A 27,898-nucleotide genomic window follows, 5' to 3' on the forward strand; every position below is an offset into this window, starting at 1 on the left:
CAGCAGTGATAGCTGGGTTCTTTTAAATATCAGAATTAAAATTAAGTATTTTTCTCTCATTCTAAATTTATATTGACCTATAGAGAAAAAAAGAAAGACAGACACTCATAAAGCTTGGACACACTGGCATGATTAGCTAGGCTGTGAACATGGTCAGCTTCTTCCCAGGCTTGGGCTGTAGCCAAATGAAGCCAGGTTACAATATTTGTAGTAGAATAGTGCAGTAAAAAGGGGCTGACTAGTTCTAGACCAGGTAAGGAAAGGGAGAAAGAAAGGGACATTTTGTTTCAGGAATAGATTTCCTGAAGATTCCCAGTTTATCAGGTATTTTCCCCCCAAATGAATTTTAAGGGATACAATTAACATGAGCTTCAAAAAATTGTCCCTGGAGGTGGTTGTGGGGAGGCGGTGGCAGATTTTTAGAAATGCCCCAATACTTGTTGCACTGCTCTGCTTGGCTTGGCTTCAGCATCTGAGAGAAAGTCTCCACCGGGGGTCCTGACATGATCTGGTCCACTGGAATTCCTCAAGGTACTGTAAAACCTCCTGCTGGAAAAAGGAAAGGAAGAGAAACATCTCATGCTGGTTCAGGTTAGAGCTTGATAGTAAGAACTATTGAATTATTCTAAGAATAGACTCAAAATCCACTATGTAGAAGTTGAAGTTTGTAGTAATGGCAGAATAGATTCGTCAGATCAACTATCCCATAGATAATCAAAGAATCTGAACAACGTCTATGTGTGTAGCAAGGGGCAAAGGAGTGTCACTGATAATAGGCATAACTGGAGGGGAGGCTACCTTTTAAATACAGGCACTTGGTAAAAATTTTGAGTTCACATCTTTTTTGCCTAAGCTACTCCATAGTACCACTCCTGTGGCTTTGCCCAGGAGAAACCTTGTAGTGTTTCTGGACTGAGGTGTTAGAATAGAGAATTTGGAGCTGATAGGTCATCTAGAAAGTTAGAGGGAAAATCCTGAAAGAGACAGTGCCCCAAATCTGCATATAAAATCCTCCCAAATAATGGGCTGACTGCTAAAGTATGTTTGTGTGTGGGAGTTCCCAGAAAATCTGGTGAAAAAGCAGCATTTGAAAGCCCATGTACTTAAACAGAGATTCTAGCTGTTACGTACTGCAGAGCAAGGAGTCTGAGCCGGCTGAATTAACTACTTTCTAAAATAAAAGTCATTCTCTAGATCAGTATGAAAGAATTTCGAGACTACAGTGTTTTACTCATAATGACTTGTATTTAATAGTAATACAAAAGCCAGATACATGAAGAAACAAGAAAATGTGACTCATAATCAAGAAAAAAGAAGCAGCAGCAACTAACCAACTCTCAATGAATCGGATGTTGCAATGAGCAGATCTATACTTTAAAGCACCTAATAAAGGTGTACTAGAACTTGAAGGAAAACAGATGCATAATAAATGAATACGTGGCAACTTTGGCAAAGAACTGTACATAAAAGTCATGGACTTAAATGTTCAATAAGGGAAATTAAAACTTCACAGAATCGACTTAACAAAAGAATGAAGGTGGCAGAAGAATCCGTGAACTTGAAAATAGATCAGTAGAGGTGATCAATTCTGAAGAACAAAAAAGCATTGAAGAAAATGAACAGGGCCTCCAAAACCTGTGGAGAAATATCAAGTAGTCCAGTGTATGTGTAATTAAAGCCCCAAAACAGAGATGAGAAAAATAATGGAACAGAAGAATATTAGTTGAAGAAATCATGGTTAATAGTGTCTCAAATTGGATGAAAGATACGAAGTTACAAATCCAAGAGGCTCAAAGATCCTGAGTAGGGAAAGAAAAACACACCTAGGTATATGGTAGTCAAGTTACTGAAATAATAATATAAAATATTAAAAAGCAGTTAGAGAAAAATGGCATGTTCCATAAGGCAAAGGATCAGACAATTGACAGCAGATTTCTTAACAGAAACAATAGAGACCAGAAGACAATGGAATGACATTTTTAAAGTGATGCAGTAAGAAAGTATCAGCCTAGAATTCTATATCCATGAAGCTAGTCTTCAACATTGAAGGCAAAAAGACATTCCAGGACTGTGCTAATTCAGTAGCCATTGGTGACAGCTGTTGAGCGCTTAAATATGACCAGTTTGAATGGAGATGTAAGTGTAAAATACACACCAAATTTGAAAGATTTAGTGTGAATAAAAAAAGGTAAACTATCTCAATAATAATTTTATTACATCTAATGCATGTTTTTTTTTAAAAAAGCTTTTCTTTTCCAAGTTTTTAAATATTTGTTTTTGAGAGAGAAAGAGCATGAGCAGGGGAGGGACAAAGAGAGAGGAAAACAGAATCCGAAGCATGCTCCAGGCTCTGAGCTGTCAGCACAGAGCCTGATGAGGGACTCAAACTCACGAACTGTGAGATCATGACTTGAGCTGAAGTCAGGTGCTCAATCTACCGGGCCACCCAGGCACCCCACATTAAATGCATGTTAAAATGATATTTTAGATATGTTGAGTTAAATAAAACATATTAGCACAATATTTAAAATGAATGTGAAAGGCATTTCAGATAAACAAGCACCGGGGTAATTCATATGGAGCTTTTACTCACATCTAATAAATGCCAAAGAAGTTCTTCAGATTTAAGAGAAGTAACAGGTGGTATTGGATCCAGAAGATTTTGTGAACATCACTAGAAATGGTAAATGTGTGGGTAAACACTATGTTGATAGTTTTCTTCCCTCAATTAAAAAAAATTTTTTTTTAACACTTGTTTTTGAGAGACAGAGAGAGACAGAGCATGAGCAGGGGAGGGGCAGAGAGAGAAAGACACAAACCCATGAACCGTGAGATCGTGACCTGAGCTGAAGTCGGACGTTTAACTGACTGAGCCACTCAGGTGCCCCTCTTCTTTCAACTTTTAAAGAAGACAAAAGAATTTTTTAAAGTACAAGTCATAAAACTATTCTATCATGTGTGTACCTATAATATCTATGAAAGGAATAGCACATGGGGGATGATAGTATTATAGTAATATAGTATTGTATACTATAGATATAAGTAGATAGCATTGTATGTAGATTATAGTATTGTAAGTTCCCCATATTTTACATGAAGTGATACAATATTAAATACAAATAAACCTCTAATAAATTATAGATGTACATTGTAATCTCTAGAGCAACCACTAAAAAAAATGTAAAGAATGTAGCCAAAAAGCCAATACAGGGATTAAAATAGAATGCCAAAAAATTTGATTAACTTAAAAGAAGTCAAGAAAGGAGAAACTGAGAAAGCAAAAACAGATAAGACAGATAGAAAACAAATAGTAAAATTGTAGACCTGAATTAAGCTATATTAATAATTGGTAGAAATATAAATGACTAAAACACCAATTAAAAGGCATAGATTGTCAGGCTTATAAAAAAAAAGCAAGGTCAACTATATGTTGTCTTAAGAGATATACTTTATATATGGATAGGTAGATAGATAGATAAATCTCAAACAGTAATCATTAAAAATTGGAGTAGCTACAGTAATACTAGGAAAAAATAGACTTTGAAACGAAGCATGTTACTAAAAGTAAAGAAGGACATTTTATGATAATAAAAGGCTACATCGGCAACACATAGTAATTAAAATGTATACAAAGCTAGAAACAGAGACTCAAAATTCATGCACCAAAAAATTAGAGAAGAGAGATAAATGCAGTGTCATAGTAAAACTCTGTTCTCAATAATCTGTAAAATCAACTAGACAAAATGTCAGTAAAGATATAGGATCCAAATAATAAATGATTAAAATCGATACATTTATAAATCTATACATTTAAATTATAAATCTAAATTATAGGATCTAAATGACTTAATTGACATTTATGGAAACTCCACTCAACAGTGCAGAATCCATGCTATTTTCAAGCAGATATGGAAAGCGTATCATAGTAATTCACATGCTGAGCCATAAAACAACGGTTAATCAAGTTCAAGAGATTGAAGTATTACAGAATCTGTCTTATGGCCACAATGGAATTGCATTTGAAATCAATAACAATAAAAGCGCTAGAAAAACACAAATATTTATGTTAAATGATGAACTTCAAAACCTGAAATGTCAATGAAGAAATCACAGTGGAAAAGAGAAATAATTCAAACGGAATGAAATGAAAATACTACATATAAAGTTTTATGGAACATAGTTGAAGCTGTGCTTAGAGGGAAATTTACAACTCCAAAATGTTTATTTTAGAAAGGAAGTGATTTAAATCAATGATCTAATTTCCCCCCTTGAGACACTAGAGAAAAAATGAGCATGTGAAACCACAGTAACTGTAAGGAAGAAAATGACTCAGGTAGGAGGGGAAATAAATGAAACAGGAAGGGACAAAAACAATGGAGGACACGACACTCCCCAACGAGGCCTTTTGAAAATATTAATAAAATTAATAAATCCCTGGCAATAACAGTTCAGAAAAAGAAAACATAAATTAATAATATCAGTGATGAAAGAGGGGGAGATCATCATAGATGATGCTACAGGCATTAAAAGTATAATGAGGAAATATAAACAACTTTATGCCAATAAATTTAATACTGAATAATTTTGAATACTGAATAATACTGAAAAGCTGAAATAATACTGAAAACTAAAAACACAACTTATCAAAAATGACGTAAGATAAAAGAAAAACTCTGACTAGGTTTACATCTAGGAAAGACCTTAAACTTTCTACCAGAATAATTTCCTGCAAAGAGAACTCTAGGCCCAGATAGTTCCACTGGTGAATTCTTTCAAACACCTGAGGAAGAAATAGCACCAATTCTACAGTATCCTTTTAGAAAATAGAGAAAGAAAATTTTCAACTAATTTTATGAGAGTATCATGATTGTGACACAAAACCTGACAAAAGGATCACAGAAAATTATGGACTACTACCTCTTAGGAACAAGGGTGTTGAAATCTTTAACAAGATGTTAGAACACTGAATGCAACAATACATTAAAAGGATACATCATGGGGGTGCCTGGGTGGCTCAGTCGGTTGAGGGTCCGACTTCGGCTCAGGTCATGATCTCACAGTCTGTGAGTTGGAGCCCCGCGTCGGGCTCTGTGCTGACAGCTCAGAGCCTGGAGCCTGCTTCGGATTCTGTGTCTCCCTCTCTCTCTGCCCCTCCCCTGCTCATGCTCTGTCTCTCTCTGTCTCAAAAATAAATAAAAACATTAAAAAAATTTACAAAAAAAAGGATACATCATGACCAAATGAGCTTTAATCCTGTGAGTGTACAGTTGGTTTAGTGTTTGGAAATCCATTGTCAAATAAAGAAAAAATGATGTATTTATCTCAATAGATGCAGAAAAAGCATTTGATAAAAAGCTAAAGCCTATTCAAGATAAAAACTCTCAGGAAACTAGTAATGGAACTTCCTCAATCTGATAAAAGGCAGCTACGAAAACCTTCATGTAACATAATACTTAATGTTGAAAGACTGGATGCTTTCCCTATAAGACTGGGAACAACTTAAGCTCTCATCACTTCCATTCAACATTGTACTGGTGGTCCTCCCAGCATAGGGGGATGAGAAAAAGAAATAAAAAGCATATGGATTATCAGTGAAGAAGTAAAACTGTCCTGTTCATGTACAACCTGTCTGTTTACACAGAAAATTCTAAATTATTGACAATAACAACAGCTTATTAGGACGCATGTGTGCATTTAACAAAGTCTTGGGATAAAAGGGTCAATATCCAAAACCACAATTGAATTGCTATATACTAGCAGTAAACAACTGGAAAAGAAAATAAAACAATCAGGTGTAATAGTGTCAAAAGGGCATAAAATGCCTAGAAATGAAGTTAGCAAAAGACATGCGACATATATACGCTGCAAACTACTAAACTTTGCTGAGAGAAAATAGAGATGCCTAAATAAATGAAGATACATCCATCACATTCATGCATGGTTGCAAGGCTCGGTATTGTTAAACTGTCATCTCTAATTTGATCTGTCTTCAACGCAATGCCAATTGTAATCTCAGAATTTTAAAAATTAGTTGATTCTAACACTGATATGGAAGCACAAGGAATATAGACTAGAATATAGACTAGCCAACGTACAGTTGATGTCAAGACTTATTAGGAAGTACAGCAATCAAGCCGTGTGTTAGTGTAAGAAGATGTAGTTAGAACAATAAAATAGAGATTCTAGAGCCCACACGTATGGTCAGGTGGTTTTTAACCAAGGCAACTAAGAAGTTCAATGAGAAAAGTAAGTTTTTTCAACAGATATTACTGGAAAAACTTGGTGCCCATGCAGGAAAAGAAAAGAAAGAAACTTGGCCAACCTCATAACATAAACAAAAATTAATTCAAGATGGATCATAGATGCAAAAGTAAAAACCAAAGCTAGCAAGTGTTTAAAAGGGAGCATTGCAGAATATCTCTATGATATAGGAGGCAGGCAAACGTTTCTTTGACAGGACACATAAAATATAATATTCATAAGAGAAAAATTTGATTAGACTGAAGACGAAACAACCTTTTCTCTTCACGAAAGACACATTTAAGGAAAGAAACTAGGCAAACCTAGACTAGGAGAAAATATTTTCAAGACGTAAAGTTGACAAAGGATTTGTATCAAGGATGCAATTTCTAGACTCCATAATAAAAAAGAAACAACTTATTTTTAAAAATGGGTGATGGGGCTCCTGGGTGTCTCAGTCACTTAAGCATCTAACTTCCGCTCAGGTCATGATCTCGTGGTCTGTGAGTTCAAGCCCCGCATTGGGCTGTGTGCTGACATCTTGGAGCCTGGAGCCTGCTTTGGATTTTGTGTCTCCCTTTCTCTCTTCCCCTCCCTGCTTGCACTCTGTCTCTGTCTCTCTCTCTCTCACTCTCAAAAATAAGTAAACATTAAAAGAATTTTTAAAAAATGGGTGAAAGACCTGAGCAGTCACTTTGCCCAGGCAGGTGCGCACGTGGCTGAGGGAGCACAGAAGAAGCACCCAGCATCACAGCCATCAAAAACATGCAGCTGAAACCACATTGGCCCACCACTCCGTGTCCATTAGAGTGACCAAAATTTAACAGAAGAGGAGTGGCTGGGACTCGAGCACATTTCTGGTGGGTCTGTAACGTGCTGCGGCCGCTCTGGAAAATGTCCTGCAGCTGCTTATGAAATTAAACGCATGCTTACCCTTTGGTTCAGTAAACGCACGTTCTGTTTCCGGAGTCACTGCTGGAGGTCTCTATGACAACTGGGGACCTTGCAGAGCCTCATGGCAACCATTTGCAGAAGCAGATTTTTATTGGCTAGAAAGTGAAGGTGATTAGGTCTGCATATGGACCAAACTCGGACAGGCTTCAGGGAATTCTGTGTCTGCACAAATCCCGGCTTTCGGAAGTGTTTAGGCGGTTTACACTTTTCATGATAACTTTCTGGGCTTTTGCTTGAGTTTGTGTGCACCCTGCGTCTGCAACCCAGCATCTCACCCGTGTTCTGCTCATCCCCAGTCGCCAGGTTCGGATTCCGCTGCCTCCAGGAAGGCGTCCCTGGCCGTCTGGTGAAAGAGCTAATAAATACGGCTAAACTATGGCGGTGCTCTAAAACGCACCTTAACGGGCAGCTCCCCTTGCCGCTCCTGTCCACCGCCACTCCCCGTCACCCCCCTCCCCCAGAGATACCCCTTCGCAGATGCCTGACGTTGTTACAGAGGTAGAAATAAAAGGACATTGATTTTCATCTGTTGATATCCCAGATAGGCTCTTTACGATGACAGAATAATCATGAATTCCAGGCTTTGTCAAGGGAGGAAATCTTTTCTGAGGTCCTTTATCCCCATTAGGCCACTGAGTGTAGGTCCATGGAGTGGACCTCACGTGCCAGGTGGGGGAAGCCCAAGGCATAGCGCACAGGACGTGAGGAGCTGACTGCTTCTGACTCAATGGGCTGTGGACAGGAGGGAGCAGAAGAGGGGCGACAGAGTGGACAGAAAACCTTATCCCCTCTCTTGCCCCAACAGAGGCAAGGTTCCAGAGAGCACTGTGTGGAGGGAGAGTAAGGGGCATTCACCGCGCCCCTCCCACCGAGCTCTGGGAGGGGCTCTGCACTTGTCTTGGTGGAGAGCCAAGGTGGCACCACAGCTCAGTGTGGGGCTGGCCGGTGGGGGTGCGCGGGCCTGCGGCCATTCCCCTGGGTTTCCCGTGGTCTGCAGGGGGTAGAAAGGGTCGTCGTCCTGGGTCCTGCTGAAGGGATGCAGAACGGCTGGGTAGGTCAGTGTGTGGCCAGAGGCTTGGGATGAAGAAGACGGGTTTGAATGGGGATTTCGTAGCTGCTTCCAGCCCAGCCGTCAGCGGTCCAGAGGACCCCCAGTGGTACCAGGACCCTTTCGTTCTTGTTGCTGTCGGGTCACAGAAACCTGAGACGTCTTAGAAATGTCGTGCCTTTGCCCCAGAGAGATTAAAATGGAGGAGGCTGGCATAACATGTTGAGTTATGTTAATCTGTGGCCCTCACCCACCCTGCTCTGACCATAGCACCAGGGTCCTTTGTGTCACTGTCCAGGAGGAAGGGCAGATCGTCCGGAGCAGAGCAGTGAGGGTCACGTCCCAGTGTCGGCCTTGCTGCAGCTAGTCTAACTTCCGCAGGATTCCGTCAACATCTGGCACATTCCTGTCATACTACGCTCAGCGCTCATCAGAACACAGTCTCATTTACGGTTGATCTGATCGCTGAGTCTCACTTTTCCCAGCAGAATATCCCGGGTTCTGAGAGTGTGGATATCTTCTTATATTTATTTTAGCAAATAGCAATCATCCCAAAGCCACCCAAATAAAAGCCCCGTGAATGTTAGCGGACGGAAGCGGCATGCCAGGAAGTAGGTCAGCTCCGTCTAACGAGGTTGTCTTTAGCTGAGTCCACTCCCAGCCAGCACCTGCTGCTTTTTCAGGGGTGAAGGGTGGCCCACGAAACAATGCATTGTGGTATTTCTTTCATGCATTTAATGAAATAATAATATCTTTAATGATGCCAACATGAAATGTCTCTCTTCAGTGTCATTACATAACTGATTTATTTAAATATTTCCAAGTTCCTGGTGCTCCAAACATATCTCTAAAACAAAAGGTAGTTGCCATGTTAAGATAATATTATTTTATTTTAATTTAATTTTAATTTTTCAAATATTTATTTTTGAGAGAGAGAAAGAGAGAGAGTGTGTGAATGGGCAAGGGGCAGAGAGAGGGGGAGACACAGAATCTGAAGCAGGGTCTAGGCTCTGAGCTGTCTGCACAGAGCCCGATGGGGGTCTTGAACTCACGAACCCTGAGATCGTGATCTGAGCTGAAGTCAGTTGCTTAACTGACTGAGCTACCCAGGTGCCCCTTTTATTTTAGTTTTTTAACATTTATTTTTGAGAAAGAGACAGAGAGAGTGAGTGGGGGAGGGGCAGAGAGAGGGAGAGAGAGAATCCCAAGCAGGCCCCCACTGTCAGCATGGAGCCTGATGTGGGGCCTGAACTCACAAGCCATGAGATCATGACCTGAGCTGAAATCAAGAGTTGGATGCTTAACTGACTGAGCCACCCTGGCGCCCCTAGATAACGTTGTTTTAAGTGGAGAGGCATTTTCGTGGAATATTTTGTAATTTTTTTTTAACATTTATTTATTTTTGAGACAGAGACAAAGCATGAACGGGGGAGGGTCAGAGAGAGAGGGAGACACAGAATCCGAAGCAGGCTCCAGGCTCTGAGCTGTCAGCACAGAGCCTGACGCGGGGCTCGAACTCACGGACCACGAGATCATGACCTGAGCCCAAGTCGGACGCTTAACCAACTGAGCCACCCAGGCCCCCTGAAATATTTCGTGTGTAAGTCTGCTGTGTGTAAAGTAGATGATAATATCGAAGAAATGACTGTCCTTGTTTTGAAAGCCATCTCAGAGAGGTGTTTCTCTAATCCAGCAAGCGTGAGTGGGACTCTTTCCAAGATTCTGGGTACAGTTAAAAGACGCCTAGTGTACTCCTATGTCTTTCTTGGTTGTCCCCTTGCCTTGCCTCACACGAGTGGAGAATAGGTGTGTGGCACCCAGACAGGGCAGCCCTGCTCCCCGACCAAGGCATCTCACCTTGGTCAAGAGTGCGGTCAAGAGTGCGGATCCACATGCACCGCCACGCAGCCGGAAGCCTGAAGGGCAGGTGTGCATCTGGGTGCCCCCTTGTCCTGGCTCACAGACCAAGGAGTCCTGAGGGATACGACCAGGGACCGGCAACCCACCTCTTCCCGTGCATGAAGCAGGTTGAAACGTACGCAGCTGCCCCTTTTAAGTTACAGAACCTCAGAAAAGGACATAACATTTTTGAAACTGGTGGTTCCCCGGACTGAGAATCATCCCTGTAAACATGTATTTGCAGCTGTGCCCCAAGGACGATAGATTTATCGCGTAAACCGGGGATCGGTAAACACCGTGTACCTTATGAAGAGCCCAACAAGTCCTTGCTCATCACGGTGCTTAATTGCAGTGGTTCTATCAAAGCCACACCAACTGAGTCAGCAACCACAAGTGAGGCTCTGTGCTTTACGGAGGTGCTCCTGTCCTCATTTCTCCACCTGTTAAAATGAAAGATTCTTGGAATATCTAGTATGTAAAGCTTGTTTATGATGCAAATATTCAGATGCCCTTTCATCTCTGAACGGCTTTGATGTCGTGATACGGAAGCGTTTAGCGCCACTCCTCGCAGACACGCACCCAAGATGTTATCTGGTTCACAGACCTGTGTGCACAGCCTAAGTACGTGGGAGCCAATTATGGGATACTTGTGCGTTCAGTACTTTTGATGAGGAATCTGGCCGCTTCGAAATTAGTAGAAGGATGAGAGGAGTTTGTTCATTTGTTTTTCTTTAAGGTTTTGGAATTCTATCTGGAGCATCAGCATAAGGGAGGCTGAGATGGGAGAATGACGCAGAATCTCAGGGTTCATTCAGTGCCTCTCGAGCTACGTGGGACACACCTCCTCAAATATTCCTCCACGAGATCCAGTCATCCTTGCCCACAGAAATGTCAATTTCCTCTCCCGTTTAGAGAAGACAAATCTTTCTCTCTTTTAAAAAAAAATTTTTTTTAACGTTTATTCATTTTGAGAGACAAAGAGACAGAGCGTGAGCAGGGGAGGGGCAGAGAGAGAGGGAGACACAGAATCCGAAGCAGGCTCCAGGCTCCGAACTATCAGCACAGAGCCTGACGCGGGGCTTGAACCCACGAACCATGAGATGATGACCTGAGCCGAAGTCAGATACGCAGTCAACGGAGCCACCCAGGCGCCCCAACTCTTTCTCATTTTAATACATGTTTAATTAAGAAGCTCGGTGTTTCTGTCAGCTTTTAACCCAACTGGGTTAGAGGCTCCCCAGATTTTGAAAGTGTGTCTGCCTGGGCCCCCGCCCCAGAACATTTAAACAAAAACAAATCTCAGGCACGGCCTGGGCGTGGCTTTTTAAAGGACTCCTGAGTCATCCTAATGTGCGACCAGAGGTGCAAACCACAGATCTACTGAACCATGCAATGTTTCGTGTCCTTTTATTCATTTAAGAGCATTTTGTTATTCAAATGCCTCTGCGTGCACGTGCACAAAGAAACCTACGTTTCCCAAGCTAAAAAACCAGAAACAATAGTTGATACATTCGTCTTTTGTTTGTTAGATAATCTTTGAATGAATAAATGTAAAGTTGAATAAAGACTGTATAAACATGCCAAAATTTAATTTTAGCCACTTTAATTCCTGCTGAAATGGCTGCTAATGTGTGTGCCCAAAATAGAATTTTAAAGAGAGAATATTGACTGATTAATTCCTGTAAAGAGAGACAAAATTCTGGGGAGTGAGGAAATTCCTCACATTCAAGCTCCCCGGAAATTTTCTCCCAAACTTTCTTCTCATTCATTTTAAAACCTAGAAACAGTATTCTTTGATCACCCTTTGTCCAGAATTAAAGCAGCCAGGGAGTTCACGTAAGGCAGTAAGTCTCAGTGCCAAAAAATAGTGCTAGTCCTAGAACATTAGACTGGAGCTCTACGGATAGATTGGGAGTCAGGGAAGATTTAATCCTCCCTTTTAAATGCTCTGTATTTATGGGGCTACAGATTTCCTCTCCAAACTGACGCCCTGCGTGCACGGCACAAGGTCTAAGATGAGGCTCTCCATCATTCTCGAGTGACCCAGCTCCATCGTGTTTGGTACGATTTTTAGCGCTAAGTATGTATTATTATATTCTCATTTTGTAAAAGCTGGGCTTCTGCATATATATGTTCTTTTTTACTGACCCGAATGTTTAATTAATTAGAACACCCCATCTTAACATCATCCTGCATAATGAGAGTTTACGGTACAGCTATTTTTGGTAGCCTGAATGAGTGGAAAGCTATTCACAATGATGAGTACCTGACTCTGCTGATTGTAGACGTGGGTAATTCACAATATCCCATCAGTGGTGATGGGGAGCAGACAAGCTAATTGGCCCACTTAAGGGATGGAACTCCCCAAAGAGGGCTGTCTTTCATGGTTCAAGTTCCATTAATCAACAAATACTCATTGGGCTCCTGCTGGGTGCCTAGCATGATGCTGGCATGACAGGGTGCAAGGCATAGATAAAGGCCCGTGGCCTGCAGCATCTTTTGATTCGGTCGGAGAACAAGACAAGCACATACGATACTTCTGGTAAAAAATACTGTGTTTGTGAACGCGATCACCTTACGTACCCATGAAAGAAAGAGCTTGCTCGCACTGGATGGGCAAAAAGAGTAAGACGACAGTTGCCCCAAGCAGGGGTTACGAGACGCAGAGCCCAGTAAAAGTGGTGCGAACACAGAAGAGAAGACGTGCCCTCGTGCACGGTTGCCTGACACGTCCGGTGTCTCAGATGAGGAGTAGCCACCAAGACCCTTGTCAGCTCCTGCAAAGGAAAGCCCCCCCCCCCCCCGCCCCCACCGCCCGGTTGTGTGGATTTGGGCTCTTGTGCTGTTTGGCTTCTGCTTCCTATTTACCCTGAGATTTTGCTTCCAGGAGCACAGAGTGCATGCACTTTGGAAACCTCTCAGCCCAGGGAGACCTGGACCCCAGGGCAGGACGTCGAGGTCGGAGTATGGAGCACAGTGTGAGGGTACAAGCCACTTCTGTTCCACGAGGTGGCTGAGCCTTGGAAGTCTGCCCGTAGGCTAGACCCACTCGTGCTTCAGATGTGTGTTTTTAAAAATAGTTCTGTTCACTTACAGGTCCCAGGCTAAAGCCAAAGTAATATTCAGCTTGCAGTCTCGCCATCCGGAGGGAGCCTCTGTGTCCCTGTGTGTGTGTGTGTGTGTGTGTGTGTGCGCGGGCGAAGGCGTGGGGAGAGCGCGCCCTGTGCTGCCGGGTCCGTCCCACCACATCCACACCTGCCTGCTTTCCAGCACCTTCACGAAGCCTGGGGCCTGTGCAGACCTCCGGGGCAGGGAGAGTGGGACGTGGCAGGTGCCCCCTTTAAGACACATCACCTGAATCACCTTCTGTCCATGGATGTCTGTGAAATCAATTCTCATTAGTTGTGCACGCCTATGACACTGGTATCCATTCACATATGCAGCCACGAGCAGTCCACAGCTGGGGGGGGGGCGGTGGTGGGGAGGTGCGTGTGGTTTCTGGCCCGTCCCCTTCCAGGCTGGGGTAAGAAAGGGACGGGGCGAGCCTGGGGAGGGAGTCTGCGTTCTATTGCGCTGGACCTGACCACACGCTCCGGTTGCGCGATCGTTACCTGCGCTGACCTTGTGCTAGAGAAGCAAGAGTTGAACCCAACTTCATGGCAGGTTTTAGAAAGATCAGAATAAAGGTAACATGAGGCAGAAACTATTTCAAGTAACACTTGATAGTCCGCATAGGAACTTTCATTGGAAGGAAACTGCTCTGCGAAAAAGTGATTAGTTCCCTCCAAGACGGTCTCTCATTTTTAAATTCAGCATCACAATGCAATATGTTACCCTCCTTTTATTTCAGCCCCACTTATCTCCCCGCCTGGGCTCATTTCACATACTTTTGATTTGATTTACAAATTTGCGATTGGATTTTAGAGGCATTATGGAGTCCACGCTGCTGCCAAGATACCCATCACAAGTTTCTATGTTCAGCTTTTCTGGTATCACTTGTCATCCTATATTCCTGTCGGGACACCGCCTGAGCGCTCACCGAACAGTTCACCGCGGGGCGCCAGTGGCGGGAGCTCCAGGCGAGCTCCGGGTTAGACCCACACGGCACAGGCTGAGTCACCCTCCCGGATGCTCTGTGTCCCAAGATCGTGCCTCGGCGCAGGGCGGCCCAGACCACGCTGCGCCCGCTCTAGCGGACGCGATGCGGTTTGCGTGCGATTTTGTCTGTCTGGTTTTGCGTGTTCAGGCAAACTCTGTGTCACGTGTCACAGCCGTCAGATCATCGTGGGAAACGACTTACAAGGCAGTACTGGATCAGAAGTGAAAAGCCTATCAAGAAGTCAGCGCCGCCGTGAGTTGGCAGAAAAGAGCATGAAGAGATTAGCAAGAAATTAGGGAAAGAGGCCTCGCTCTTGCCTGCAGTCGGAGGGTTGGCGTCCATGATGTAGAATATTTGAAGTCCCACTGTTGATACTGTTGTGTGTCTGTATCACTTGGCCCACTTCCTGGATCGGGGGGAGGAAAGTGCAGGTGGAGAGCGGGTGAGCGCCTGCCGAGATGGCACTGTGGACCCGGGGGGGGGGGGACGGGATGCCCGGTCCCTCCTGGATACCTGCTTCCTTCCCCGCCCTGGCGTTTCCCTCTGTGTGCCTCTTCCACTCCGGAATTTGGGCTGGAAACCGCATCACCTGTCAGCCCCTCCCAGGCGAGGCCCGCGTCTACACAGCCTGTTCCGCCTCAAGACCCCAGCTGGCGGGGGAAGGACACCCTGGCTTCTCTGCCCGCCCCACGATGCCGGTTGTCCGGTTACTAGGTTCTGTGTTCTTACCGTCGTGTGTGCCGCCGAGGAGTGTCCCAGATGGGGTTTTGCTTTTCCGCTTTTAATATGGCTGCAAGAATACCTTCCCCCTTTCCTCTTCTTGGCCATCTCGGCGGGAAGCCGCAGGTGCTCCGCCCGTGCCCCCGCGGCGTCCCGCCGCCTTTCCCGCTCTGGCTTCGCCTGCTGGCACCTGCACCCGTCTCCCTGAGCCCTGCTCTGGCCGCGGGCCCTCGCTGGCAGCCCCACACAGCGGGCAGACGCTGGTGCCCGGCGGCCCTCGGCGGTCCTCGGCGGCGGCCGTGGTGGGTAAACACCGCGGCCTTCTTCTCTTCCCTGGTGGGGCCCGCGAGTGTGGCCCGGGCGCCGTCCGCGGGCATTTACGGGCTCCCTCTCTGTGCCCCCCGGGGCCGTTTCCAGCTGCTCGTCCTCATCGCACCAGGGCCCAGCTCGGCAGGGGCCTCAGGTATCAGCTGTGGGCGCGTCCTCTGGAAACAGGGCTGCACGAGGGACACGAGCGTATGTAACGGTGTGTGGTCAAGAGCGCTGGTGGTTCCCTGTGCCTCTGTCCGTCTCTGGCTCCCCGCTACCCCGACACCACACACACGATTTCCATTTGAGAAACTTTTTTTTTTTTTTTTTTGTCCGGTGATGTTCCTTTGGCATTTCCCCACGTGTTTAGTGTTCTTCAACAACGAGATGATTCCGTTGCAGGGAGTGGCAAAATTATTTCGTCACCCTCCCGGTGAATACCGTCTTCCCGGTTTTCAGTACCGGAATCCGTGCTTTGATGACTGTCTCTGCAGCCTTGGTGTCAGTCCCTTGGCCCTGAAGCCTCCAGACCAACGTGCCTCATATTTTCAAGGCTTTTGCTACACTTTCCAAATTCACCTTCAGCAAGTCTACACCAAAACTGTCAGCAGGCGACACTTCCCATTCCCCCAAAGACTTAACAGAAGTGGGTTTTAATCTCTGCCGGCTTGATAGGGAAAATGCAGTCTTGTTAATTCTTTTCTTTGAATTAACTTGTTTTTATTTTATTTTTTAAAGTTTTTTTTTTTTTTTAATTTTGAGTGAGAGAGCGAGTGAGCTCGGCAGTGCATGTTTTACCTTGAAATTTTCAATTACGTTGACACTTTTTGCCAGATAACTTTTGTATAAATTTTAGACTCATTCATCTAATTATAGAAACTGCAGTCAAGCTCTTTGAAATGGAAATGGTAAATGAAATTGCAAGACACACACAAATTGACGGTTGGTAGTGGTACAATCCGTAGTTTAACACGCGAGGTAGACATGCTGTATCTTTCCATTTCTGTAGGTCCTTTTCTACGTCTCTCAGGTAAGTTTTTAAATCTTCTTCATGGGTGCCCGGCACATTTCCCAGTATTTTCTATTTTGTTATAATTTCTTAAGTGAGACCGTTTAAATTCTGTTTCTTAAAGTATAGAAAACGAAGGAGCAACAAGAAATCATAAAATGGAAATTATAGATATAACAAGAAATAAATGATCAGTTATAACAATAAATACAAAGGGGTTACGATTTTGAATGAAAAACAAGGCCTATCATCACGGTTCAGATAGAAAAGCAAACCGCTCATGAACTACGTACCTGAAGTATGAGTGGGATTTGGCAAAAGGACATCAAGAAAACACAGAGAGACTAAGGCATGATGTTACTACTGGAATGCGATTCAAAGTGAAAGTCGTGACGTGAGACTAAAGTGTTTGTCCTATGTTTATAAAGGTGCATGAACAACACTGTTTTAGCAATCGTTAATCTTTTAGTGCCCTCAACTAGCGAAGAGTAGACAGTAAATCTGATTATAAGTAGAAAGAGTAAACATTTTTTCCTTATGTTATTTTCAACAAGCTTCCTTGTTTTTACTCTTTGTGGTTCCTTCTCCAAACCACGTGTAATTGATTTATATGCACAGTGTGAAGTAATAAAGCCTTGAAAAATATATATTGTATGTAACTGTCCTAGAATTTTTCATCACAAATAATAACTCCTCCCCACGTCTTACTGCCGCGTTTGTATTAAACAAAGTGACTGTACATTTAGGGGTCTATTTCTGGCTGTCTCTCCGGTTCTGATTGTCAATTTGTTTATTGTTTCACCAATCCCGCATCATATTAATTACTGTAACTTTAAAATATCTTAATGTCTGGTAGAACTTGTCTTCTGCTTTGTTCTCTTTCAAGAGCATGCTGGCTATTCTTTGCTCCTTGAATTTTCATGTAATTTTAGAATCAGCTTGTCAAGTTTCTATAAAAAGCCTTCTGGGTTTTGATTAGCATTGTATTTAATATATAAATCAGTTCTGGTGAATATATATCTTTACCAATATGTAGTCTTCCAGTCCACAAATACTTGAACTTATTTAGTTGTTTAACTTATAATCCTGCTTTTTAGTTTTCTGCAGAGAAGTCTAGGGTACCTTCTGTAAGTTTCATTCATAGTGATACATGCTGTTTGATGCTACTGTAAATGGTTTTTGTTTATACTCTACTAAAGAAGAGTCTGAGACAAGGATAAGAGGGCAGGTAGCTTATTTAGAATGTGGTCCCAAGAAGCAGAGCAGCAGGCATGGGACAGGAGGAGAGGAAAGCCAATACGGCAGGTGTTACTGAGCTGGTACCGCTGTGGACAACCGGAACTTAGTCTCACAGGAAACGGAGAATGGGTCCTAGGATTTTCCCACCAGAGGACAGGCTGGGGCATTTGCCAACAGTCCCCTTCCCGCAGTAGTTGAGGGTTACCTCCAGGGGTGTTACTGTTCCTGCACTTCTGAGTGTCTGTGCACAGACCAAGAGGGTTTCCAGGTCTTGGACGAACGCCGGGAGCAGACGAGCGGGCCCCACGTGTGTGCCTGACGTGGGGCGGTGCGTGTGCGTGGAGCTGTCCACCACAGTCGTGCTGAAATCAGGCTGGCCAGTGGGACGCAGCACAGGGCCCTGCGAGCGTTTGCTACGTTATCTTCTCTCTTTTCTAGAAATTATTTGTTTGCTGTCCGTACGAAGAGAGCCGATTGATTTTTATAGGTTGACCACAATCCAGTAACCCTCCTAAATTCATGTATTAATTCTAATAATATATCTATAGATTCTCTTGGATTGTATCCTTAGCAAAGTTACATCAACTGTGAATAATGACAGTTTTATTTTTTCTGTACCAATCCTTGCGCATTTAGTTTCCTTTCCTTGCCTTATGGAAGCATGCAGACCTTCCAGTGTCCTTTTGAACAGAAGTGGTGAGGATGGGCCACATTCCCCACCTCGTAGAGAGAACTTTGACATTTCACACAGGAGGATGCTTGATGTAGATCTCGTGCAGATGTCTTGTATCTGGTTGAGAGCATTCTCTTCCATCCATAGTTTTCTAGAGGCAATAGATTCTAAGTGGATATCGAATTTCACCATTTTAAAATTCTATAGAGGTGGTTTTCTTCTTTTTCCTATTTTTTTATTCTCAAGGAGGTCACTGCTATTCACTTATTATGGAAAGTTCATTTGCAAGAAATGGCATTGATAGAGAAACCTCTAAAAGAGACTTAGTGCATCCAGAGTTTTCTTATTTTTATTGTTATTTCTAAAATTAACTGTCCACAGACCTCTGGTGAAGCCTCTGGGCCCCTTCCCCAAATAAGATGTCTCCTTGCATAAAATAACACACATAGAATTTCAAAGGAAACAAATCATGTTGAGCTGTGTTGTTTCAGAGGAACATATGTTGTAGAAATATGAAGCAACTTTGAGGCATAGTAACATATGTACTTTTAGAGCAGAATCACTCAGTTATAAGACCTGGTGGCTTTGTGCCACCGCGGCTCTGGGGCGGTGCTGAGCCTGGGCACGGTTTTAGGAGATCTTCAGCAATCGTCACTTGACGTGAAATCTTCTGTGATCTCACAGGTGACGGGTTTGGTTGCCTACATTCATCATTGACGGGGCACTAGAGTTCAGTAACAGCTCGGCGAAAATAAAGATGTGCTTTCCCTATGGGTTCATAGACCCCTGGATTCTCTGCGGGACCCTGTAGGGGTCGTTCTTCCTCCTCAGAGCGCTCACACCCACCCTCCCATCTCTCCGGGAAAGCTTCACCCCCTCCCGGCACATGTGGCTCCTTCTCATCCTTCAGGATGTGTTTAGGGGCATCACCCTCCATCCCAAGTCCCCCACGGCCCTCTGTCAACACAGGTGTTCACATTCTTTGGCACACTACATTCTGCACGGATGTACTGACTCGTGCTGGTGGCCTGTCTGCCCTGCTAGAGTGCACGCATCTTGAAGCCGTTCTGCTCTCCACCACGCGTCCATTGCTAGCCTGGGGCTGGGTACATGGGAAGTGGTCACCCCTGTTTGTTTGACGCTAGAAACTTGGACCCAGACTAGTGGCCCCTGTCTAGGACACATACGGGACTTGAGAGAGTGCGAGTGTTGGGCGTGCACTGTCACTCCTGGCTCATCTTAGTGTTGATATCCTTATTCTTTGTTCTAAGTGTAGCACTCACTTAAAAACTTAATTATAGTGTGTTGTACTTAGTTCTTTTTATTGAGTTTATTTATTCATTTTGAGAGAGAGAGAGGAAGGGAGGGAGAGCACGAGCAGGGGGAGGGACAGAGACAGAGGAAGAGACAATCCCAAGCAGTCTCCATGTTCAGCACAGCACCTGATGTGGGGCTTGAACTCACACACTGTGAGATCGTGATCTGAGCTGAAGTCGGACGCTTAACCTACTGAGCCACCCAGGCGCCCCTTATTGTGTTGTACCTATTTCCAAAACCACCATTTAGTCATTTTCTTTTTAAGTAAAGTATGTTTTTCTGTGCCTTTGTTGGGATGGTGAGTAGGAGTAAACAGACAGCCAGGTCCTTCTCTGCCTGCCTGGCAAGACCACACACTATGCCGAGCGCCCCGCTGCCCCAGCTGATGGCTGCCCGGGGTGGACGGAGTGGAGGCAGCCCCCGTGGAGCGGGGGTGGGGCAGGGGCAGCACCCTGGCTCTGGCTCGAGCACAGCCCAGTGCTTCACCTTCTGGGGACAGCTCTGGAGACGAAGGATGGGCTGGTGATGTCCGCAGGGGGACACAGCCCCACATTGAACACAGCCCGGTTCTAAAGGGCGGTGTCGGTGGCACATACGATGCCACTTACAGGCCAAATGGCACATTCACTTGTGTGTCTGACTGTGGGGCACACCCATTCGTAAGATTTGCTCTCGGCACACCGTGCCCCAAGCTTAAGTGCTGCTGGATGGCAGCTTGTGCAGAGGCAGCGTTTTTGGTAAAACTTGTCGTGAGAGCTCTCGGCGTCTCTGTGCTTCCTGCCCTTCCTCTCCCGTTAATTGCCACAGCCCAGGTTTGCTTGGCCATCACCGACCATCTAGACGTTTGGACCAGACCTCAAGGAGTCGGGGAAGCCTGTCCTGGGAGAACAGGATGGATGGAAACATGTTCGGTGGCCCTTGGAGAATTGGGTTCTCTTTTGCAGAGAAGACAGTGAATAGAATACAGTTGTGATTTTTTTCCTAGTAAAAAAACAAATCTCACAGTTTTGTGTGCCGTCTCTACAGTAACACATATTACTTTTTAAGCACAGTGTTGGTTTGGCATAATAAATAACCTGCGTAACTACAGATTATCTTTTCTGAGAGAGCTGCTATAAATACCTTCACATTTCCTCCCACATGAAAGGAAAAGAAACCAATTTTTGCCCCCATTTCAGCATTTCATTCCATTGCAAAGGACTTCGGGCTCAGAATGAGACACATACCATCGTGTCTCTAGTCCTTTTGAATTCCAAACATACTTGTAAATCCCCACCTCTTCTGAAAGTCATGGCTCTTATCTGTGAAGCACGCTGCTATTTTGTGAGACAAGAATTCAGGAGAAGCACAGCTCGCCTTAGAGCGATCTTTTCATTTGGCCCAAATCAAACAAGAATCACATAAGCTAGCATACACTTTCTGGCTCAGATGGACACTTCATTGTCAGTTACAAAACCATTCTGATTTTGCAAAAGCCCATTAAATGTTGGCACCTGATAAATATTGCTTGATGTCATTATAATCAACACCTGCTGTCTGCTGAGGCGGCGACACATTTGCCCAAATTAATTGGAGGGAAATGATGGAAGGCAGCTGTTCTCAGTGCTGGGCCCTGCAAATGAGCTGCACTTGGCCGCGTACCGCCCTCCCCGCTCCCCAGGGGACGCACGCCGGTGGTCAGAGCCCATAAGAGCACCTGGTGCGCACAGGTAGCGAGCATAAGGGGGCGTGCTGATACGACCCCTGTGGCCATGTCACTGACCCTTACCACGGTCCCACATCCGGAAAACTCTCCCTCCGCCAGGACATAGGGCGTTAGAGCCGAGACACTGGTTTTCTTCGGTATGTTTCCCTTTCTGGTGCCCCTGATGGAAAAATAGGCCCGCCTTCTGCAGGGAGGCTGGGGGTCCCCAGCATCCCGGGTCGGAGCTCAGAGGAGGAGGCTGGAATCACGGAGTCAAGCAAGGTGGGACACATCCTCTGCCTGGCACCCTTTCGGGAACGCTGGCGTTTGCAGAGATGGTGAGAAGTAGGTACGCATTCTAACTTCCGGAAAGAATAATTCACAGCACGTGACACCCGTCAGGCAGAGATGAAAATCACCTTTATTTAAAAACAGAGGACACACTAGGGAGGAGAGAGGAGGGGCCATCTGGTGCGGCTTTCCCCCAGACCTGGAGGGGCCACAGCTGGACAGGAGCACGTGGGGCCTGGAGCACAGCAGGAAGAAGAGGGGCGAGCTGCCACACTGGCTGTCAGTGGCCGTGACCCCGGAGATCCCCTAAGGGCCTCTGGAGCCCCGCTTGGGCCCTGGGGTTGGAGATGCGGAAACTTTCCTTTTAGGGCGAGAGGTGCAGCACGGAGCCAGGGACTTGGAACGACGGGTACACAGTGACTCGTTCCAGCATCTGCGGCCGGAGCCGGGTTCTGTTCTCAGCCACAGGGCAGAGCGTCCTGCAGAGCCTTGACTACAGCTTTATTAACACGAGCCAGTTAACCAGCTCCGGGGCACTGCTGCTGTCACTCCGACAGGGACAGGGACATGGGCCTCGGCCCCCAGCACTGCCGCCCGCCCCCACCCTGAGGCCAGAGAGACCCTCTCACTGGCTCTTCCACTCCAGATGAGCTGCTGGGCCTCCCTGTGGCTTTGTCCTTATCTTACAAGTGGGGATAACGATACTGTCTTTCATCGAGTTAAACGCGGTGGTCCACGTTCTGCACAACGGATGTCACAAGTGAATAACGGAAAAATGACATGCAAAGCAGCAATCATCCAAGAAGATGAACAAATGAAAAACAGTGGTTTCCCACATGCACAGAGACCCCGGACCACCTGCTCCAGGACACCCCCCCCCCCCCCCCCCCCGCCAGCTACCCTAATCTCACTCAGTATTTCATGCTTCTGGTGGTGGAGTGTCAGATATTTTCACACAATCTAAAGCTGAGCCAGACAAAATATAAACAGAGGGACGAGAGGGAGGAGTGGCTGGGCAGGAGGTGCCATGTGGGGGGGAGGGGGACACAGCAGGTTGGAGTGTGGCCTTTCTTTCTCCCATGACAGCCTTTGGTGGGGGGGGGGGGGGAGGCTGGGGCCGCTGGAGGGGCAGGGAACGTGGCTGGAGTATCTGAAGCTGTTCTGACTTTCGCAAGGGGGTCTTTCCCACAAGACAAATGTTAGTGGGCATCTAAGTGAGACGGGCCCGCACAGTCGCACCTGTGGACGTGCACATCCGGGTGGTCATCTGAGCCCAGGCTCTCGTGTGCAAAGTGTATTTCTGCTGTGCCTGTCCCCTGGGCCCCTCTGGGTACACAGTCCCCACTGCCGTGGGCCGGGAGCGCAGGGGTGGCTCGGGGCTTCTCCCTGTTGTTTTGAGGAGGGGGGGACACCTGCAGGACCCGGGGGCGTCTCTGCCCTGGATTCCTCCACCCTGTCATTGTGGAAGAGGCAGCTATGGGTCAGAGACGCCCTCCGAAGGCAGCGCTGCTGGATTGCAGATGCTTCTGATTTCAGGACAAGTGACGGCCGTTCGATAGGTGGTGTCCGATTATAGGCAGGCGGCCTCTCCCAGAATATCCTCATGCTGGACTTGTTCCCACGCAGGCATCATGACATTCCAGGACAGGTGGGAGAACAGCCCAGTCATTCCAGAAGCTTCCTGCTGCAGGGTTCAGAGGCTTGACCACTGCCTAGCTCCAAAGAATGACAAATGCATCCGTTTCCCTGGAGAGGGTGGCCAGAGACCGGCCAGACCGGGTGGACTCTTCTCTACCCCCGAATACGCCGTACAGCTCGGGCGTGAGCCCCTGGGCAGAGGAAAACCACCGAGAGACTCCTTGCTTGTGGAAATACCCAACCTTCTTTGTTGTGCCGTGAATCCAGGGCTGTGCAGGTCCGAGATCCAGGACTCAAGGTGTAAGAAAATGCCTGCCCAGGGAGTGCCCGACTTTCCAGAAGGGCATGGGGACTCCCGCTTGGACGGCCTCGGCCAGAGGCCATCCGTGCTGGTCCCGGCCCCTCCGATCATTGGGAAGAAAGTCCTTTATGTGGGTCAGACCATCAGATAGTTTCCACAGAATTGTATATTTTTTTAATGATTTTTCTTCAGAAGGAGGTTGACGGGTTAGAGAATCACTCTGGTTTTAGACACAGACACATCTTTCAAAAGCACAAGCAAACTGCACTGTTGCTATTGCTATGATTTCTCTTCTGGAGCTCACCCTCCTTCCTGGAATGCAGGATAGAAAATGAGGGGACCACAGAGGAGGAAAGCAGACCTGGGGCCTCTGTGCCCTCATCTGTCCTGCTGAGAGGCCCTGGGCAATCCTTCCCGCTCTCCCTCCTTGGGAACTGACGCTCTTTCCTCCTTTGAAGAATGATGGAATCACCTTAACTTTTTCAAATGTCTGAGAGTTAAAAGCTACCTCTCGAACCTGCGGTCCTTTAAAATTTACGGAGGAACATGCTACATCAGGCTCCACGAGGTTGGCCCCACGTAAAGTCAATACTTGTCTAAAAGCAAACACAGTCTTCGAATACAAGGTCAAAGCGAAAGAATGCCCTCCCCCCGGCTTCCCCAACCCCTCGTCTCCTTTCAAAGACGGAGGTGGTGACCTGGCTCCTTGTGCAGGTCAAATGCGTGTCATGGCAGACACTGGAGTTAATATTCAACTAAAAATTAATAGATGAGATAACTATTACATGCTTTTAGCGCCAATTAATTTAATGGCTGTTTCCCCCCTCCTTTTATGGGGCAGGAAAACACCGTGCACAGTTTCCTGTGGCAAGTTCTCAGGTGGATCCTTTGTGCTGCCGTGGCCGGCCACGGGGTCTAGCTGACACGATGCCACCACGGTCCCGTGTCAGGCGGGAGCCCCACCGGCAGGGCTATTAAAGAGCACGTGGGACGTACCCCTTGTTGCAAGGTTTATGCTGGCTTACGCTAGCATAACAATGATGCAGTGGTATTTGTTTGAAAACGAAAGGATTATATGGTCTTTGTAAAATGAGGAATTTAGTTTTGGGGAGGGGCAGCGAAATGGTGATTTATTTTCTGTTGGTGTTTCTATGAATCCTTTGATATGTCAACTTCTGTCACTGGGTATTAGGACACTTGTAATTTCTTGAACCAACTCAGATGAAATACATTTGGCCTCACATAATTTATGTCAAACGCTCAACCGCGCGGCGAAAATGCCAGCGCTATTGTGAGCTAGAGCGGGAGGGGCTGCTTGGTCCCTAGAGGTCTACAGGGAATTAAGTTTTGTGTTTTAGGAGACAAGCCGCCGTCCTCCCCGTACTGATTATCAGCGGGGAGAGTGTTTCTCAGTTTCGGTTTTGTTCCAGGAAGAAATGATGAAACTAGTTTCTCCTCAGACTTCTGGTCACTTTCTGAGGAGAGCTGGTCCCACTCAGTGGCAACTCACATCCTATCCAGCCGGTGCTCGGAGGTCAAGACTTTCCACGCAGAATGTTCCCGACAGGGGGAACACCGAATTTGGGGTATGATACAAAGGGCCCCAGTTGAGTCAGCTTTCCTTCCTCCTGGGCAGGTGGGAGGTGCCTGCGTCCTGTAACACGTCGGGCCGAGTCCCCCGGAGCAGGGCCCCCATACGTGGCACAGACCACGGGTGTGCCTCGTACACCCGTGGTCTGCATCCGTGGAGCGTGGGGCAGGTGAATGCACCCCACTGTCCGTACGGCGGGGACCCTGAGGCCCCGGGAGGCGAGCACCCAGCTGCCTGCAGCAACCTGGGCCTCACACTCAGGCTTCTGGGTTCTGGGTCCAGCATCTTTGAAGAATAGGGTATATTTACACTCACGGGTGGCTTGCTGATGTCACTCTCCCACGGGAAGCAAACAAACAACAGACGAAAAACTACTTTAAAACCAAAAGCAACTTGGAGACAATAACAAGTTCCCGAGAAACTCAGTGTTTCTTGCTATAAGGGAGGGCATCGGCCAGCGTTTTTCTCTCTTACTGAATGACGAGAGCACGTAAGTAAACACGTACACTTACTGTTTTCTCTTTTCTTGTTTGTGGCGCTGTCATATAGATGGACTTCAGAGAGCGCTTTCCACGGAAACTTAGAAGGGAAGCACACGACAGCATCAGCTGAAGGAATCATAATAAATTTAGAGTCTGGGGAGTGTCCTGGCACTCATATTTTCTTTATTTTTTTCTATTAAGTGTTTTTTAATGTTTATTTATTTTTGATAGAGACACAGAGCACGAGCAGGGGAGGGGCAGAGAGAGAGAGAGAGAGAGAGAGAGAGAGAGAGAGAGAGAGAGAGATGCGGAATCCAAAGCAGGCTCCAGGCTCCGAGCTGTCAGCACAGAGCCCGACGCGGGGCTCGAACTCATAAACCGTGAGATCATGACCTGAGCTGAAGTCAGACGCTCAACCCACTGAGTCCCCCAGGCACCCCGGTCCTGGCACTTTTTCACAGGAAGCCTGAAGTGAGCGCAGCACCGGGCCACATGAGGGCGGTCGGTTACGGGGGGTGAGGCCCAGCGATGCTGACCTGTGTCCTCCCGGGAGACGCTCCTGCCTCTTGTCCTGGGTTGTGGTCGTGCTCACGGGAGTTGTGTGTGGCCAGGGAGTGTTCGGCTCTTACAAGGCACCAGCTCGCGTTGTCCCCTTTCTCGGGAAGTCTCTCCCGCAGCGTTGATCCCCCGGCCGTGGTTGTCCCGGAAGGTAAAGCTGGAGGGTCTGGTTATAGCTTTGGGCAATATCTGTCTCAGAGTGGGATATTTTCTTGGAAAAGAAAGTTTATTATTGAGCCATCTGGTAATCAGAAACAACGGAAAATGGGGTTATGCATTTCCCGCCATTAATTATGCATCAGGATCGTATGGCCTGAGCTCAGACAAGCACGGTGCGCGGAGGCACAGGGGCTCCTTCCTCGGCCCCGGGGGGCACAGCGCGTGACTGGGCGGGTTCCGTGCCGTTTGCTGGGCCCAACCTGGAGAATGCTGGAGCCATCTGGGGAGAATTAGATAAGTAGTGGGAACAATGTCGCGAGCCCTCGAACATCCGTAAGATAGCCATTTTGGGTGTTTCCTCTTTCACTTGGTGCTCTAGGCTCTCCACTTTTCTCGCGCCAAACCCCTCCACTCCCACTGTCTTAAGGACCTTCTCCTCCCAGGCCTGTTTAAGTCCAGTTTGCCTCTCATTCACTGGCTGGCATTCTAACCACGCTTGTCTTGCTGAGCAAAGTGGAGGCCGGGAAGTGAGCGGTCTGGTCACAGACAACACTCGTGCAACCAGAGGCAGGCTCATCTCCTTCACCTCTGTCTCACGCACATGCACGCACATGGACACACAGGTACACACACATGCACAGACATACCCAGATGCATATGTGCGTGCACACACACACACACACGACATTGAATTATGCTGTTTATTCATCTCTGCTCTTCACGCTATTCTACGTGGCCCGATCATGGACAAAATAAGGCAGAAAGTAGTTTTTATTTTATTCTAGGAAAGCTGAGAGTCTGTAGTTTATAAAAGGGGCTCCACTAAAAGGTAAGAATGAAATAAAAGGCAAAGAAAAGTTCAAGGTGCGGACCCTGCTGATGTCACGACCCCATGCTGAGTGTGGACATCCCAGACCGCTGCCAGCCGGAAGAGATCTCCACAGGCTCGCTCTCCTATCTGGCCTCTTGCCTTTGTGAGGACACAGTTTTTAGTTTCTTTGGGTGAGAGCGTCACATCACTCTTGCAAACCCCGGAGTGGCTGCACTTGACCTGTGAGGAGTGTGGGGCCCTATGCACTGGCCCTGGGGAGAGAAGCCTTTTCCAGCAGGCTTCTGGTCTCCTGCACCTGGCCCAGCCTCTGCTGTGTATGTGTGCCTGAAGGCCTTCATGGCTCCAGAACTCGGGGAGCCTTACTGTTTCCCATTTTCCTCTCTGTATTTAAAATTCCACTCTGAATTTATTGCGACATTCTTGTTTAGAATTAGCTATGTAAAGATGGCATTTTCCAGCATATCATCTTGAAAATCACCCAAAAGCAGCAAGAAAATTGAAAAATAAAAATGCAAATGCCATCTTTACAACAAAATCAGGAGACATCTGTAAGCCTGAAATACAATATTTGAGGGAAGGCTGCCAAGGAGAGAGAAGGTCAAAGAGAAGCCCGGAGAGACCTTCAGGGAGGCCACCCCCAGCTGCAGATCTCAGGACATGCAGTCAGAGCCACCCTCTCCAGAGCAAGTGACCTAGCCCATGGGGAAAACCAGTAATTATTTGTTTGGAATGAGGGAAGATGATTGGGCCGGCAGCAGGAGTTCTCTGGGTGCAGTGTGGCACACGGTCTCAGGGATCAGAGAAGGCGGGGCTCCACTGAAATTGATGCCGTAAGCTATGTTTGTAATGTGTATA

At 46.5% G+C, this 27,898-nt stretch overlaps 1 protein-coding gene and 1 long non-coding RNA gene across 3 annotated transcripts; one reads left to right on the top strand and one right to left on the bottom strand.

The window, feature by feature from the left end:
* Positions 1 to 110: 110 nt before the first annotated feature.
* On the bottom strand, positions 111 to 15,489 carry LOC128314670 (uncharacterized). Its single transcript, XR_008296525.1, has 3 exons — positions 14,970 to 15,489; positions 10,445 to 10,581; positions 111 to 549 (listed from the first exon to the last, which is right to left on the bottom strand). It is a non-coding gene; the product is annotated as an uncharacterized LOC128314670 (long non-coding RNA).
* LOC128314669 (uncharacterized) lies at positions 14,724 to 27,898 on the top strand. Of its 2 annotated transcripts, XM_053217821.1 has the most exons (3): positions 14,724 to 15,423; positions 24,852 to 25,007; positions 25,562 to 27,898. In XM_053217821.1, exons 1-3 carry the CDS (start codon positions 15,000 to 15,002, stop codon positions 25,594 to 25,596), a joined length of 615 nt encoding a protein of 204 aa, XP_053073796.1. In that variant the 5' UTR covers positions 14,724 to 14,999; the 3' UTR covers positions 25,597 to 27,898. The 2 variants fall into 2 exon arrangements, with proteins under 2 accessions (XP_053073796.1, XP_053073795.1); XM_053217820.1 differs by lacking the exon at positions 25,562 to 27,898 and having other exon boundaries at positions 24,852 to 25,346.

The sequence above is a fragment of the Acinonyx jubatus genome, chromosome A2, assembly GCF_027475565.1.
Source record: "Acinonyx jubatus isolate Ajub_Pintada_27869175 chromosome A2, VMU_Ajub_asm_v1.0, whole genome shotgun sequence".
Classification (NCBI taxonomy): domain Eukaryota; kingdom Metazoa; phylum Chordata; class Mammalia; order Carnivora; family Felidae; genus Acinonyx; species Acinonyx jubatus.